Source organism: Mustelus asterias, unplaced genomic scaffold (assembly GCF_964213995.1).
Source record: "Mustelus asterias unplaced genomic scaffold, sMusAst1.hap1.1 HAP1_SCAFFOLD_150, whole genome shotgun sequence".
Lineage (NCBI taxonomy): Eukaryota > Metazoa > Chordata > Chondrichthyes > Carcharhiniformes > Triakidae > Mustelus > Mustelus asterias.
The window spans coordinates 423,770-437,649 of NW_027590172.1; the positions used below are offsets into that span (position 1 = coordinate 423,770).

General features: G+C 43.8%; 3 protein-coding genes across 3 annotated transcripts in view; 1 reads left to right on the plus strand and 2 right to left on the minus strand.

The window, feature by feature from the left end:
- Positions 1 to 13,880, minus strand: part of LOC144484979 (uncharacterized) — a 565,458-nt gene that overhangs the window by 222,563 nt on the left and 329,015 nt on the right. The window lies entirely within an intron of this gene.
- The window catches only part of LOC144484999 (uncharacterized), a 274,616-nt gene that overhangs the window by 212,004 nt on the left and 48,732 nt on the right, over positions 1 to 13,880 (plus strand). The gene's annotated exons all lie outside the window — the stretch shown is intronic.
- Positions 1 to 13,880, minus strand: part of LOC144484985 (uncharacterized) — an 82,148-nt gene that overhangs the window by 10,773 nt on the left and 57,495 nt on the right. Inside the window, exons 6-8 of the mRNA XM_078203311.1 lie at positions 9,800 to 9,911; positions 5,303 to 5,632; positions 2,825 to 2,829 (exon numbers count right to left, since the gene is read on the minus strand). Of these exons, the coding sequence (XP_078059437.1) occupies positions 2,825 to 2,829; positions 5,303 to 5,632; positions 9,800 to 9,911 (447 nt within the window). The remainder of the gene's footprint in view (positions 1 to 2,824; positions 2,830 to 5,302; positions 5,633 to 9,799; positions 9,912 to 13,880) is intronic.

Below are 13,880 nucleotides of genomic sequence, written 5' to 3' on the forward strand. Positions count from 1 at the left end.
CCTGGATTTCTGCTCTGTAACATATCACTGTGTAATCTAACAATTAATCCAGTTCCCTGGATTACTGCTCTGTAACATATCACTGTGTAATCTAACAATTAATCCAGTTCCCTGGATTACTGCTCTGTAACATATCACTGTGTAATCCAACAATTAATCCAGTTCTCCTGGATTACTGCTCTGTAACATATCACTGTGTAATCTAACAATTAATCCAGTTCCCCTGGATTTCTGCTCTGTTACATATCACTGTGTAATCTAACAATTAATCCAGTTCTCCTGGATTACTGCTCTGTAACATATCACTGTGTAATCTAACAATTAATCCAGTTCCCCTGGATTTCTGCTCTGTAACATATCACTGTGTAATCCAACAATTAATCCAGTTCCCCTGGATTTCTGCTCTGTTACATATCACTGTGTAATCTAACAATTAATCCAGTTCCCTGGATTACTGCTCTGTAACATATCACTGTGTAATCTAACAATTAATCCAGTTCCCCTGGATTACTGCTCTGTAACATATCACTGTGTAATCCAACAATTAATCCAGTTCTCCTGGATTACTGCTCTGTAACATATCACTGTGTAATCTAACAATTAATCCAGTTCCCCTGGATTTCTGCTCTGTAAAATATCACTGTGTAATCTAACAATTAATCCAGTTCCCCTGGATTACTGCTCTTTAATACGTCACTGTGTAATCCAACAATTAATCCAGTTCCCCTGGATTACTGCTCTTTAATACGTCACTGTGTAATCCAACAATTAATCCCGTTCCCCTGGATTACTGCTCTTTAATACGTCACTGTGTAATCTAACAATTAATCCAGTTCCCCTGGATTTCTGCTCTGTAACATATCACTGTGTAATCCAACAATTAATCCAGTTCCCCTGGATTACTGCTCTGTAACATATCACTGTGTAATCTAACAATTAATCCAGTTCCCCTGGATTTCTGCTCTGTAAAATATCACTGTGTAATCCAACAATTAATCCAGTTCCCCTGGATTACTGCTCTGTAACATATCACTGTGTAATCTAACAATTAATCCAGTTCTCCTGGATTACTGCTCTTTAATACGTCACTGTGTAATCCAACAATTAATCCAGTTCCCCTGGATTACTGCTCTGTTACATATCACTGTGTAATCCAACAATTAATCCAGTTCCCCTGGATTTCTGCTCTGTAACATATCACTGTGTAATCCAACAATTAATCCAGTTCCCCTGGATTTCTGCTCTGTAACATATCACTGTGTAATCCAACAATTAATCCAGTTCCCCTGGATTTCTGCTCTGTAACATATCACTGTGTAATCCAACAATTAATCCAGTTCCCCTGGATTTCTGCTCTGTAACATATCACTGTGTAATCCAACAATTAATCCAGTTCCCCTGGATTACTGCTCTGTAACATATCACTGTGTAATCTAACAATTAATCCAGTTCCCCTGGATTTCTGCTCTGTAACATATCACTGTGTAATCTAACAATTAATCCAGTTCCCCTGGATTACTGCTCTGTAACATATCACTGTGTAATCTAACAATTAATCCAGTTCCCCTGGATTACTGCTCTGTAACATATCACTGTGTAATCTAACAATTAATCCAGTTCCCCTGGATTACTGCTCTGTTACATATCACTGTGTAATCCAACAATTAATCCAGTTCCCCTGGATTTCTGCTCTGTAACATATCACTGTGTAATCCAACAATTAATCCAGTTCCCCTGGATTTCTGCTCTGTAACATATCACTGTGTAATCCAACAATTAATCCAGTTCCCCTGGATTACTGCTCTGTTACATATCACTGTGTAATCTAACAATTAATCCAGTTCCCCTGGATTACTGCTCTGTTACATATCACTGTGTAATCCAACAATTAATCCAGTTCCCCTGGATTTCTGCTCTGTTACATATCACTGTGTAATCCAACAATTAATCCAGTTCCCCTGGATTTCTGCTCTGTTACATTTCACTGTGTAATCCAACAATTAATCCAGTTCCCCTGGATTTCTGCTCTGTTACATATCACTGTGTAATCCAACAATTAATCCAGTTCCCCTGGATTTCTGCTCTGTTACATATCACTGTGTAATCCAACAATTAATCCAGTTCCCCTGGATTTCTGCTCTGTTACATATCACTGTGTAATCCAACAATTAATCCAGTTCTCCTGGATTTCTGCTCTGTTACATATCACTGTGTAATCCAACAATTAATCCAGTTCTCCTGGATTTCTGCTCTGTTACATATCACTGTGTAATCCAACAATTAATCCAGTTCCCCTGGATTACTGCTCTGTTACATTTCACTGTGTAATGGAACCCGCTCCTGCTGCAGTGAACACACAAACACAGCGAGGGAGCTCCCTCTTGTGGCGATGTGAGGTAAATGGCCTCTGCCTGGGAAATCACTGAATTCTCAGATTACTGAAGGATCCTGTTGGAGGATTGTGCTGCTGTATTTTTCTTATTCCTACTATTCTTATTTTAATATATTTTAATGCAGACGAATCTATTCTCATAACTGATATCAATCTCGGAAACAAATACAGACAAACTCATAGACACACAAATACTCAGAAAAATGCAGACACATACATATGATTCCAAGAATAAATTAGATATAGCTCTTGGGGCTAAAGGTGTGGGAAGAAGGGGGATCAGAATATTGAATTCGATGATCAGCCATGATCAAAATGAATGGCGGAGCAGGCTCGAAGGGCCGAATGGCTTCCTCCTGCTTCTAGTTTCTATCTTTCTATAATCTCACACAAACACACACACAGCACACACAGATACACACTCATACATACACACGCTCAGACACACACACTATCTCAGACACTCTCACAAACACAGAGACAGACTGAGACCATGAAGGGTTGATGTCAGTCTCACTCCAAATAATCTGCTGGGCAAATTAAAACAACAGAAGCAAATCTGAAATTCAGTGTGTGAGTTTTATTGTGAAATGAGATAATGTATAAAGATATCCCCATAGCTCAGGGTGGGAGTGGAATTGATGATTTGTCTGCTGTCTGAACAAATATTAAATTGTAGAGATTATAAAGTTTGAATTGTAATATCTAATGGTGTGAAGTATCTGGGAGCAGAGTGGGTGTGGTAAAGGCTGGAATACAAACTGGGGGAATGAGGGTGAAACTGCGGTGCAGAGTGAATGGTTCTTGTTGTAGGGAGGGATGGGAGGAGGGATAGAGAGAGGAATGGGGGGGGATGACCTTCCAGAATGTCTTTCCCAGCCTTGAGATCCAGGGAAGTTTTCAGCATTAAAACAGAAAATGCTGACAATAAGAATCCACACTTTTCCAAGTACCAGTTGATTGTGCCCCAGATTATTGGTTTCATTTTTCTCCACCGCTGATGTTAAGATGATTGTTCTGTAATTTTTTGAACAGGGATGTAACATTTCCAATCTCTCAGCCTTTTGGCACCACAACTCTATGAGAAGGATTGGAAGATTGTGGCCAGAGCCTCCACAAGCTCCATGTGAAGGACAGTTTATGTCAGAGTGCAGCAGTCCCTCAGTGTCAGACTGCAGTGTCAGCCTAGATAATGTGCTCAGCTTGATGAGTATTTCCTGTTGTTATTGATGTGGATCATTCAGAAACAATGGACTCTGATGATGTCATCCAGTCCTGCTGCGATGATGTCATAGAGACTATTACATCACAGCGGAGACTTAGTGGTGAAAACAGTTTTGTTCCAGACGGCAGCAAGTCCATTACTGATAGATCAGCAACTAGAATTACTGGGTCACAGAGCACAATATTAGGATGGATGGCCAAAACCTTGTTTGGAGAGACAGACCTTAACAAACACCTTTAATCTGGACAGTTAGGGAGGGAGTTTCAGAATCTCATATCCAGGCCTTGTTCCATTCACTCAAAATATTTTACAGAAATTGATGTTATAATGATCAGGAAGGTTTGAAAAGTATTAATCTCTTCTCTTTGGAACAATGTTGACCCCATTTTCTGTCTCAATCTGATTCTCTTTGTCTCAGTTTACGAACTTCCATCCCATTCACTCTCACTGTCTCTTTCCCCATTTACTTTGCTCCCTCTATTCACTTGTTCTCTGTCTGTAATAATCACAATGACTGCCGGTGATTCTCTGACTATAATCAGAAAAGAAATTAATCCGAAGTGTGCAGTCCCACCCAGCTGGACAACAATGGAGAGGCACTGGAGGAAGATGGTTTGGTCAATGGTGTCAATAACTGCAGACTGGCTGAGAAGGACAGTGACAGATAACTTACCTCAGTCATATTCACACAGTAATTTGAGACTTTGGTAAGAGCTGGTTTAATACTGTGCGAAAGACAAATGTCATCGGAGGGATTCACACAGGGAATTTCAGGACATATGGGCAGAGATTTGGGAGATGACAGGGATTTTGGAAGTCATAATGAGAGATGGGCAGGAGGGGAACAAAGACACTGGGGTCAAGGATGGGCTCGTGGGAGGAAGGGAAGCAATAGAGGCAGCTTTTTTAATTTCATCTGTGGGACATGGATGTTGTTGCATGGCCAGCATTTATTGCAAGTTGCCCTTGAGAAGGTGGTGGTGAGCTGCCTTCTTGAACAACTGAGTGGCTTGCTCGGCCATTTTAGAGTCAACCACATTGCTGTGGCTCTGGAGTCCCATGTAGGCCAGACCAGGCAAGGACAGCAGATTTCCTTCCCGAAAGGACATCATTAAACCAGATGGGTTTTTACGACAATTGTTTCACGGTCATCAGTAAATTCTTAATTCCAGATATTTTTTTATTGAATTCAGATTTCACCATCTGGCGTGGTGGGATTGAAACCTGGTACCCAGAACATTAGCTGAGTTTCTGGATTAATCGTCTAGTGTTAATACCACTAGGCCATCACCTCCCCTCAATCTTAGTGACAAAGAAGCTCCATGCGCTCCTCACACTTGTTGTTGGAGGTGAGGATGGCGAAGACAGGGGAGAGGGAGAGCCCTTCAAAAGGATCCAAATGGAGTTAGAGACATTAAATGGATGCAACACAGTGTGTTCAATATAAAAATAGTAATATAAAACTGATTTATTTGACCTTTATCCACAATATTAGCCCAAACAACTGGTTGGAATTTATTGACATCATCCAACAGAGCCCAACGAACATCATCCTGGACGTCATTGACAGCAAAATCCAATCATTGTCGTTGCTTGTGAGCTTGTGGGTGTCTCATCAGTACAGAAAAATAAGCAAATCCCTTCCCACATTCAGCACATGTGAATGGCCTCTCCCCAGTGTGAACTCGGTGTGTCAGCAGGTTCGATGACTGAGTGAAACCCTTCCCACACACAGAACAGGTGAACGGCCTTTCCCCAGTGTGAAGTCGCTGATGTATCAGAAGGTAGGATTGACGAGTGAATCCCTTCCCACACTTGAAGCAGGTGAACGGTTTCTCCCCAGTGTGACTGAGCCAATGACATTCCAGGCCAGACAGGGATTTGAATCCCTTCCCACAATCCCCGCATTTCCACGGTTTCTTCCCGGATTGACTGCATTTGTGTTTTAACAGGTCAGATGATTGGCTGAAGCCTCGTCCACACACAGAGCACGTGTACGGTTTCTCCCCACTGTGAACGGTGCTTGTTCCTTCCATGTTCAAAATCAAATGATATTCAGGTTACGATAAATTGGAAAACTTCCACCAGATTCTGTGTGATGTTTCGTTTCAGTTTCCCGACTGCAAATCCTCCTCTTCTAAAATGCTGTGTAACTGTTTCAAAACAGAAAAAGATGGGGTGAGAGAGAACCCACAAAAACACAAAGGCAGTTTGTGAAATTGAGCTGAATGAATCTGGTCATTTGTGGGGCCGGCTCCAGGGAAAAGTGACCATTAAAACTGGTGGATTCTCATAAAAACCCAACTGGTTCACTAATGTCCTTCGGGAAGGAAACCTGCCAACCAGTCTGGGTCGACACAGATTCTGTCCACAAATTTCTAAACTGTCCCTGAACACCAAGGTCTGGGTCATTTGTATACATTAGGAAGAGCAGGGTGTTAACACCAGCTCCTGAGGAACTCCCAAACATCCATTAACCAGTATTTTGTGTATTTCCTGTCCCCCAGACAATTTTGTGTCAATGCTCCAACTGTCCCTTTTATTCCGCGAGTCATACCTGTGCTCCGATGTCTGCTGTGCGGCAATTTATCTGATGCTTTTTGGAAGTCCATGTTCACCACATTAACAGCATTATCCTCAACAACGGGATCTGTGACCTCATCAAAATATTTAACCAGGTTCGATAAACACCATCTCCTCTGAACACTGTCCTTCTTCACCCACATTTACTCAGGTGACTAGTAAATATGTCCTGAATTATTGTTTCAGGAATCTTCCCTGTCACTAGCATTGAACTGACTGACCTGTAGTTTCTGGGATTATCTTTTGAGCAGTTATTGACTAATCCACCTAACCTGCACATCTTTGGACCACGGGAAGAAATCCATGCAGACACGGAGAACGTGCAAACTCCACACAGACAATCGCCCGCGGCTGGAATCGAACCCGGGTCTTTGGCGCTCTGTGGCAGCAGTGCTAACCACTGTGCAGTCCCAAAACATTTTCCATGTTCAATTTCCAATTGCTGTATCCTGTAAATAGAGTTCCCACAAAGATCATCACCGTTAAACCAGGACATAAATTCAGAAGAGACAAACCGTCCCTTGATTTGAATATTCTGTGTGTAAATCCCCCACTTCTAACCAAATAAAAGCAAATTACTGCGTCTGTTTGAATGAGGAACCAAAAGAGAAAATGCTGGAAAATCTCAGCAGGTCTGGCAGCATCTGTAAGGAGAGATGCAGATGGTCTGTTAGTCTTTATTCCCCAGGGATACAGTTTCCGAGTGAGGAAATCTTTCTGAAATTGTATCCAGTTTTGGTGAAACCACATCTGGAACACTGCAGAGTTTGGGTCTCCTTACCCAGAGAATTGCCCCAGAGGACGAGTAACAAACGTTCACCAGACTGCTTCCTGGGATGACAGGACTGTGCAATGAGGAGCGATTGAGCAGAATTGGTCTTTACTCTCTGACCTGATCGTAACCTCAAATCTTCATCCTGCTGACCTCCAATAACCTTTCACCTCCTTTCTTACCAAGAATCTATCCACCTTTGCTTAAAATATTCAAACACTCTTCTTCCACCACCTTTTCAGGGAGAGAGTTCCAAAGACTCACGACACTTGGAGAAAAATTCTCCTCATCTCTACTTTAAATGGGTGACGCTTTATTTTTTAAAACGGTGACCCCTAGTTCTAGATTATCCCACACGAGGAAACATCCTCTCTACCTCCATCCTGTCAAGGCCTTGCAGGAACAAGTCGCCATTTACTCTTCTGAACTCCAGCGGATACACTCCTAGCTGTCCAACCTTGCCTCGTAACACAACCCATCAATTTCAGGCATTGTAAGAAGTCTCACAACACCAGGTTAAAGTCCAATAGGTTTATTTGGAATTATGAGCTTTTGGAGCGCTGCTCCTTCCTCAGGTGCGGAAGGATTCCAAATTCCAAATAAACCTGTTGGACTTTAACCTGGTGTTGTGAGACTTCTTACTGTGCCCACCCCAGTCCAACGCCGGCATCACCACATCATTTCAGGTATTGGTCTGGTAAACTTCTCTGAACTGTCCCCAGCACACTTACACCCTTCCTTAAACAAGGTGACCAATACTGTACACAGTACTCCAGATGTGGCCTCACTAGTGACCTGTACAACTGAAGCATAACCTCCCTAGTTCTGTATTTAATTCCCTTCACAATGAATGATAACATTCTATTAGTGTTCCTAATTACTGATTTACCTGCATATTAGCCTTTTGTGATTTATGTACTAGAACACCCAGATCCCTCTGAATCTCTGAGCTCTGTAATCTCTCACCGTTTAGACAAAATGCTTCTTTTTCATTCTTCCTGCCGAAATGGACAATTTCACATTTGCCCACATTCTACTCCATTTACCAGATATTTTCCCACTCACTTAACCTTTCTGTCTTTTTGAACCCTCCGTATGTCCTCGTCACAACTTACTTTCCCACCTATCTTTGTGTCATCGGCAAATTTGCCAACCAGCCCTTCATCCAGTCATTTCTATAAATCTTTGATTCCTTGCCCCAAATTTGTTTCCCTGTCTACTACTTAGTTTTAAAATGCTTTCCCCAGTACTGGTGTCAGTGCCCCATGAACCAGAACCCACCTCCCACACCAATCTTTGAGTCACTCATTCATCTCTCTGATCTGATTTGTCCTAAGACAATTAGGAAGTAGTTAAGGTAATTATCCAGATTATGAACTTTGAGATCCTGCTTCTTAATTTGGTACCTAGGTCCTCATACTAGCCATGTAAAACCTCCTTCTTTGTCCTGCCTGTGTCATTGGTACCTACATGGACCACAATGACTGGGTCCTCCCCCGTGCAGCTGTTTTTGAGCTGCAGATCCGACACAATACTGTAAGTTCCTCTTCAGCCCTGAGCAGATGTCCTGAACCCTGGCACAAGGCAACACAGCCATCTGGACTCATGCTCTTTGCTGCAGAGAACAGTGTGAATCCCTCTGACTACACCATCCCATACTACCCCCACATTCCCTTTTTCTCCTCCAACTTGAATGGCTTCCTGTACCACGGTGCCAAGGTCAGTTTGCTCATCCACCCTGCAGCACAAACAAGCTGAAAAAACTGCAATCCGGTTGGACAATTGTGAAGGCTGAGGCTCCTGCCACCTGAATCCCCTTACCTGCCTCACTCACAGTCATCCTCCTGTCCCTGATCACTGACCAAATCAGCAGGTCCTGTCCTAAGAGGTGTGACTGCTTCCTGGTGTAAAGAATCCAGGTAATGTTCCCCCTCCCTGATGCATCGCAGTGTCTGTAGTTCAGCCTCCAGCTCATAAACTCTAACCAGAGCTGCTTGAACTTCAAACACTTACTGCAGATGTGTTTGCCCTGGATCAAACTGACACCCAGGAGCTCCCACACGTTGCAGCTGTGACGCATCACCTGTCCTCCCATCTTTAATGTGTGCGAAAAAAGTATTTAATTATTTTATCCAATGATGTATTTTACTTTTGATTTTATATATTTTATTAACCTTACCAGCAGCTGCTATACGATTTTGATTACCAGCAGTTGCTGTACGATTTTGATCCTTAGACATAGAATAAACTTGAGTCACTTTGCAGATACTCAGCAAATAGCTCGCCGCTCTTTCTCCTGTAGAAGAGGAAGATCACTTCCCAAAGGCTGAGAATATTAGAAAGCAAAAGGGTACCTCGTTCCCTAAGTCCCTTAATTACCCAACTCTTAGCACTCTGTTCTAAGCTGCATTCAAGTGATGCCGGTTCAGAGCTGTTTCTGAGCTACAGATTCAATACAATACTCACTTGCAGACATGGACATCAGTGCCTGTATGGGTCTCCAGGCCATCATGCACACATCATGATGGGGAGAATGGAGATGGTGTTGCCAGCCATGTACATGATGAACAGATTCATGGGCAGCTGTTTCAATGGGCCCAAGGCGATGTCCCAGCAGCGCTGAAACAGAAAGCGAGCAGGGTATCAGTCAAGGGGGCCGGTTAGGGGAGGCCATATGCTGATCTTATACCCAGGCCTGGAAGTAACAATTAACTCAATAAGTCCCTTTACCAAACAGGCTGCTGTGGTTCAGCAAGGCACTTCACCACCATGGACAAACCCAGGCATTGCCTGCTACCCACCAAGGACACATTCAAATCTAACTTACTTTCTCGACCAGGATCCAGTCTGTTTCTTGGACGCAGATGTCCGGTAGCTGTTTGTCCGAATATGCGATTGGGCACGTGGAGTGGCCCTGGCCACACTGTTGATCACGGCTCCTGTGAGAAACAGAAAACACAAATTGGTCACCCTTTCAAGACCTTCTTTAAAGAGGGAGTCTCTCTGTTGAGGACCCCAACGTGGTGGCAATGCTGCCAGCACGAACTAAAGCTTGGGCAAACCTCAGACACACATTGCCATTGTGTCCACTGAACTGCCACGGGAATGGAGGGCTGCAGAAGTGGATTAGTGTCAATTGATAATCAGGGTGCCAATCCACTTACCCTCCATTGAGGGACAAAGTGACAAATCACCTAATATACCAAATTGTATCTTGAAAACAAACTGTGGGACATTGAGAGAGATCCAGTTCAGCTCCCGGCCCTGGAAACGAGCAATCGTTCCTCCAACCACCACCGCAGTTGGCACCTGATCAGGTGGAGGGGCTGAAACCAAAAGGGCATCTCAGGGTCATGACCTGGGGAAAAGATGCCGTGGGGTCTGAGTGATTTCTGGGGGATTTGAAGGGCTGTTTTGTGCTGAGGGGCTCGGTGAGGGGTAAAAGACGCGTGAAAAACCCGGGGTTGGGAAGTTTTGGGTTGGTGCCACATCCCCGGGTCAGTGTGCGGTGGCGTCCCCTCGGGAGAGGCGGGCTGACCCGGCTTGCCGTCTACTCGAGCCCCCGGCTCCCCGCGCGGCCTCCGCAGCTGCTGCTGCCGCTCAGGTTAAGCTCGAGGGTCCACTTGTGCCAGCGCGCGAGGTTGGCAAGCCCCGCCCCTGCTGCCATGGCAACGCCAGCGACAGTTAAACGTTCCTCCTTTAAAATCTGATTCCGATCCGAAGAAGAAGCCGCGCGCTTCCGTCAACAAACCACAACCGCAGCAATGCGCATGTGCGGTCCCAACCTCCTCCGCCCATTGCCCCCGCCCCCACATCGCAGCCATCTTTGTTAGGGACGCATCAGCTCCGACACTTCACCTTCTGTCCAAACGGAGCACGTCTGCCCCGCACAAAGATGGACATCACTTAACCTTAGAGATATTTACATCGCTTTTTTCGCCTCAAAAAACGTGTAACACAGTATAAAACGTCAATAAAACCTAAAGGACCTTGCCTCCTCAATCAGCAATCAAAATCATAAATATCTATTGTAATAGGTTTCTCCATAGATGCTGCCAGTCCAGCATTTTCAGTTTAAATTTCACAATTCCAACATCCGCAGTATTTTAATTTTATCTCCTTTCTATTCTGTCTCTAATGCAACTGGATATCATGAGTAAAGCTACCACCAGGCTGATCCTTCAGTGTGGTAAGAAGTCTCACAACACCAGGTTAAAGTCAGTGTGGCACAGTCATTGGCATTGCTGCCTCACAGCGTCAACAACCTGGGATCAATTCCCATCCTTGCGTCACTGTCTGTGCAGAGTTTGCACGTTCTGTGTGGGTTTCCTCTGGGTGCTCCAGTTTCCTCCCATACGCCATCCTTTTCTTCACATGAGAATTCAGTATTTCGTCCTGAATGAATTTTGAGGCCCAAGTCAGAGTGAATAAATAAAAGCAAAAAACTGCGGATGCTGGAATCTGAAACAAAAACAGGAAATGCTGGAAAATCCCAGCAGGTGTGACAGCATCTGTGGAGAGAGAATATAGCCAAGAGAGCCAGCGAATAAATAACCCTATAAGATACCAGATTCACATAGAATTCAGCAAGAAATTCTGCAAACGTCCTTCAAACTGAACGGGAAACATTGCCATTCAAGTTTCATAGAAATCATAGAAACCCTACAGTGCAGAAGGAGGCCATTCGGCCCATCGAGTCTGCACCGACCACAATCCCACCCAGGCCCTACCCCCACATATTTTACCCACTAACCCCTCTAACCTACACATCCCAGGGCTCGAAGGGGCAATTTTTTTAACCTGGCCAATCAACCTAATCCACACATCTTTGGACTGTGGGAGGAAACTGGAGCACCCGAGGAAACTCACGCAGACACGAGGAGAATGTGCAAACTCCACACAGACAGTGACCCGAGCCTGGAATTGAACCCGGGACCCTGGAGCTGTGAAGCAGCAGTGCTAACCACTGTGCTACCGTGCCGCCCTGAAACCAGTTTCAGCCTGGTTTTGGAGGGGACCTTTCACATGTTAGGTAAACGTGATAACCACTACACTACAGAAGCTGTTGACAGCACAGGGCAGCCAATCGGCCTGTCGGCAATGTTCAACTCTGCTATGTTACTGCAGGTTCCAATGGTTAGACTGAGAGCCCATGCCACTTAATACAAGAAGACAACTGTTACTTTCAACCTGATGTCTCACCTTATATTGAACTTCAAAATTTAAAAGTGCCCATCTGGCAAATGTCTTAGGGAGCAATGATTTCTGCTCAATTATAGAATCTCTAAAGTGCAGAAAGAGGCCATTCAGCCCATCGAGTCTGCACACAACAATCCCAAGCAGATCCTATCCCCATAACCCTATATATTTGCACTGCTAATCCCATGACACCAAGGGGCAATTCAGCATGGCCAATCCACCTAACCTGCACATTTTAGGAAACCTACACAGAGATGGGGACAATGCGCAGACACCACACAGATTTCCTTCCCAAGGCTGGAATCAAACCTGGGTCCTTGACACCATGAAGCAGCAGTGCTAACCACTGTGCCAAATTCATCATTCTCAGTCTATATTACTCGGTATTTGTTTCGTTATTCAACATTTAATATCAATACATTTATTGAACACAGATGTCCTCATTCTGAATTGCATATCTCTGCACTATATCACATTGAATTGCAAATGTGACTGACGAACAAAACAGATGGAGTCACTGGGTAACACACATCCCATGGTGCTTATTTGAGATTGACCACGGTCAGTCTAGAAACAAAATCAAATATCTTTAATGGGAAGAGAGTTAGAAATAATCAGTTAGTTATACTTGATCCCTCTTTATTCTGGGTGTGAAACATTCTGGCACTTAAATCCCATTTGTCTACAGAAGAGTCCAGCGGATCCGCACTGATTCTCGATTTCCTCATCTGCCAAGTGTTTTTTTCTATTTCTCTATTATGAAGACCGATTTTTAAAAAAAGATTGTTTTGCGCAATGTGCGTCATTTCCTCTAGTTCAGTTACAGTATCACTTTAGTGTCTGTCTTTATGAGCACGCAATACTATTAGACATGTTTCAGGTGGTAATTAACTATGTTAGTCTACACCTACAAATTCTGTTGTGGACTGAACAAATTGCTAATATGTGCACGGTGTCAAAATGCAAACATTTATTTCCTTGTTGCGTTTTAAAATATCGCATTCCTGATTTTCCTGAAAGCATTTGTACCGAGGTCAGAGCAAAGATAATAGCTGGAATTTTACCATTGGCCTCGGGTGGGATTTTATGAGCCTTACCAGAGCGATGCTGTAAAATACTGGCCAATATGTCTGTAACATCGAGATTTGGATAATGTTCAGCAAATAACTGAAATCATGCAGATTTCCCTCACCCTAAATGGTAAAGTTTCATTCATGTTTCTGCCCAGTTTTGAACCTTCGTGTGTTAGGCAAATGGGATAATCACAACATTACAAAAACTGCCAACAGCGCCAGGCCTACAATCGACCTGTCTGCAATGTTCAATTTTGCTCTGTTGCTGCTGGTTTTCATGGCGAGACTAAGAGCCCATGTCACTTCAGATGTGACAGAGCTCTGACGAAGGGTCATCTCGACTTGAAACATTGGCTCTATTCTCTCCCCACAGATGCTGTCAGATCTGCTGAGGTTTTCCAGCATTTTCTGTTTTTGTTTCAGATTACAGCATCAACAATATTTTGCTTTTAAAATAAATGGAAATTGGTGAAATGGGTGAAGGTGGAGGGGAGAGTTCATGCTCGTGAATTGTCAGAGATGGACCTTCACATGGTCCATCTCTGAGACTTCTCTTCCCCCTCCTTGACATTTCTGACTCCATTTCTGGTAGTCATGATGTGGAGATGCCGGCGTTGGACTGGCGTAGGTACAGTA